General features: G+C 38.6%; 1 protein-coding gene across 1 annotated transcript in view; it reads right to left on the reverse strand.

The window, feature by feature from the left end:
* LOC106534352 (eukaryotic translation initiation factor 5A-1) overlaps positions 1 to 1,656 on the reverse strand; it is a 14,968-nt gene that overhangs the window by 11,377 nt on the left and 1,935 nt on the right. Inside the window, exons 2-3 of the mRNA XM_014030961.1 lie at positions 579 to 753; positions 310 to 414 (exon numbers count right to left, since the gene is read on the reverse strand). Of these exons, the coding sequence (XP_013886415.1) occupies positions 310 to 414; positions 579 to 740 (267 nt within the window). The 5' untranslated portion in view covers positions 741 to 753. The remainder of the gene's footprint in view (positions 1 to 309; positions 415 to 578; positions 754 to 1,656) is intronic.

The following is a 1,656-nucleotide window of genomic DNA, read 5'->3' on the forward strand; positions in this document are numbered from 1 at the left end:
TTAAAGTGGACCAAATGTGTCAGATGTGAATACATCCTACAGTATTTTTACAGTCTTTATTTTACAGTTAAAATATATGTTTATCAAATAAAGTCTAATGTTACAACTAATCATGGATCCATTTAAAGTGGACCAAATGTGTCAGATGTGAATACACCCTAAAAAATATTTAGAAGAGACACTGTGTTCTAAAAAGTCCCAGCCAGTAGTCACAAGGAAAATAGGTACTGACTCGTGGTGTCATTTTATTTTTGATAATATGTTCATTACTAAATCTACTTTGATATTAAATCATGTGGGATTCCTTGCCTGATAGTCTTTCCTGATCACATTTGGAACATCCATATTATGAGTAGAAGGACAGATGTCTTCATACTTCTTCTGAGTAAAGATGTCAAGTCCAGTAAGGTGCACCTGAGAACACAGATAAACTAATTAAATCCTGCTGTGGAACAACAAAGAGTTTGGAAAAATAAAATAAAAAATTATATATATATATAAAATCTGGAAACACCAAACTAAACCAGAAATGCACTTTTAGCCCCAATTCCAAAAAAGGAAGATGAAGTCAGTGTTACCTTGGCATGACCATGCTTGCCAGTTTTTGAGGTAGACATTTCAACTATCTTACAGGGACGTCCTTTCAGCATAACGAAGCCGTTCTTCCTCAGTGCAGAGCACTGCATGGGGTATGTGGTAGAGGCCCCAGCATCTGCAGTGGAGAAGTCATCATCTGCCATAATGGGCCTAAAACTGCTCCAAATAACCGAGAGAGGAAAAGCACCATACAACAACAAATGTGAGTAATATTCAAATAGTGTTAAAAAAATATTAACTTCCTGCGATGTGTACATGTACCTTTCTCCAAACAAACCACATGTAATGGACTCAAAAAAACATTGGGCCTCATGCAAGAACTGTTCGTACACACAGATTTGTTCTTAAGTTGTGCGCACGAGTCATTTAGGAGAATTTGTGGCGTTCACCAATGTTTTCATATTCTACGATTTTTTTCAGATACGAACAAAATTCACGAGTGGTCCAGACCTGTCGTATATTTTACGAGCAGTCAGTCTGCTGTTATCCAGATGGGTTTTCTTCATTAATAACTTTATATTTCGTTAGTTTGAAGATATTTTGAGTTGAAAATAAATCACACTCCATAATTATGTTGACAACAAGCTATTCTGCTTGAATTAGTTATAATTTTAAATGTAATAATTTAGACTAACAATATAAATTGTCCGTCCGGCCGGCTTACTCGCTATCGGGTGCGGGGGCAGCAGCAGAGAGACCCCGCTCTCCCCAGCGACACTTTCCAGCTCTTCCTGGGGGACTCCAAGACGTTCCCAGGCCAGAGGGGATACATAATCCCTCCAGTGAGTCCTGGATTTTCTCCAAAGTGCCAGACTTATTTTGAAAACATTTTAAAATGCTTATTTCAAACCCGCATCTGAGACCACCTGCGACAGCGTGGGGGGTTGGGGTGGGGGTACGGTGCGCGACAGTGTGTCTTCTGAATAAATGAAAATGATTTAACACAGTTGTTTATACTTTTAGCAGCTCTTTTTATTCCACGGCTGACACTGCAAAAAAATGACAGATTTTCTTTACTGGATCTCTGACAGACGGACTTCAATCTCTGAACTCGTAAAG

The sequence above is a fragment of the Austrofundulus limnaeus genome, unplaced genomic scaffold (assembly GCF_001266775.1).
Source record: "Austrofundulus limnaeus strain Quisiro unplaced genomic scaffold, Austrofundulus_limnaeus-1.0 Scaffold1149, whole genome shotgun sequence".
Taxonomy (NCBI): domain Eukaryota; kingdom Metazoa; phylum Chordata; class Actinopteri; order Cyprinodontiformes; family Rivulidae; genus Austrofundulus; species Austrofundulus limnaeus.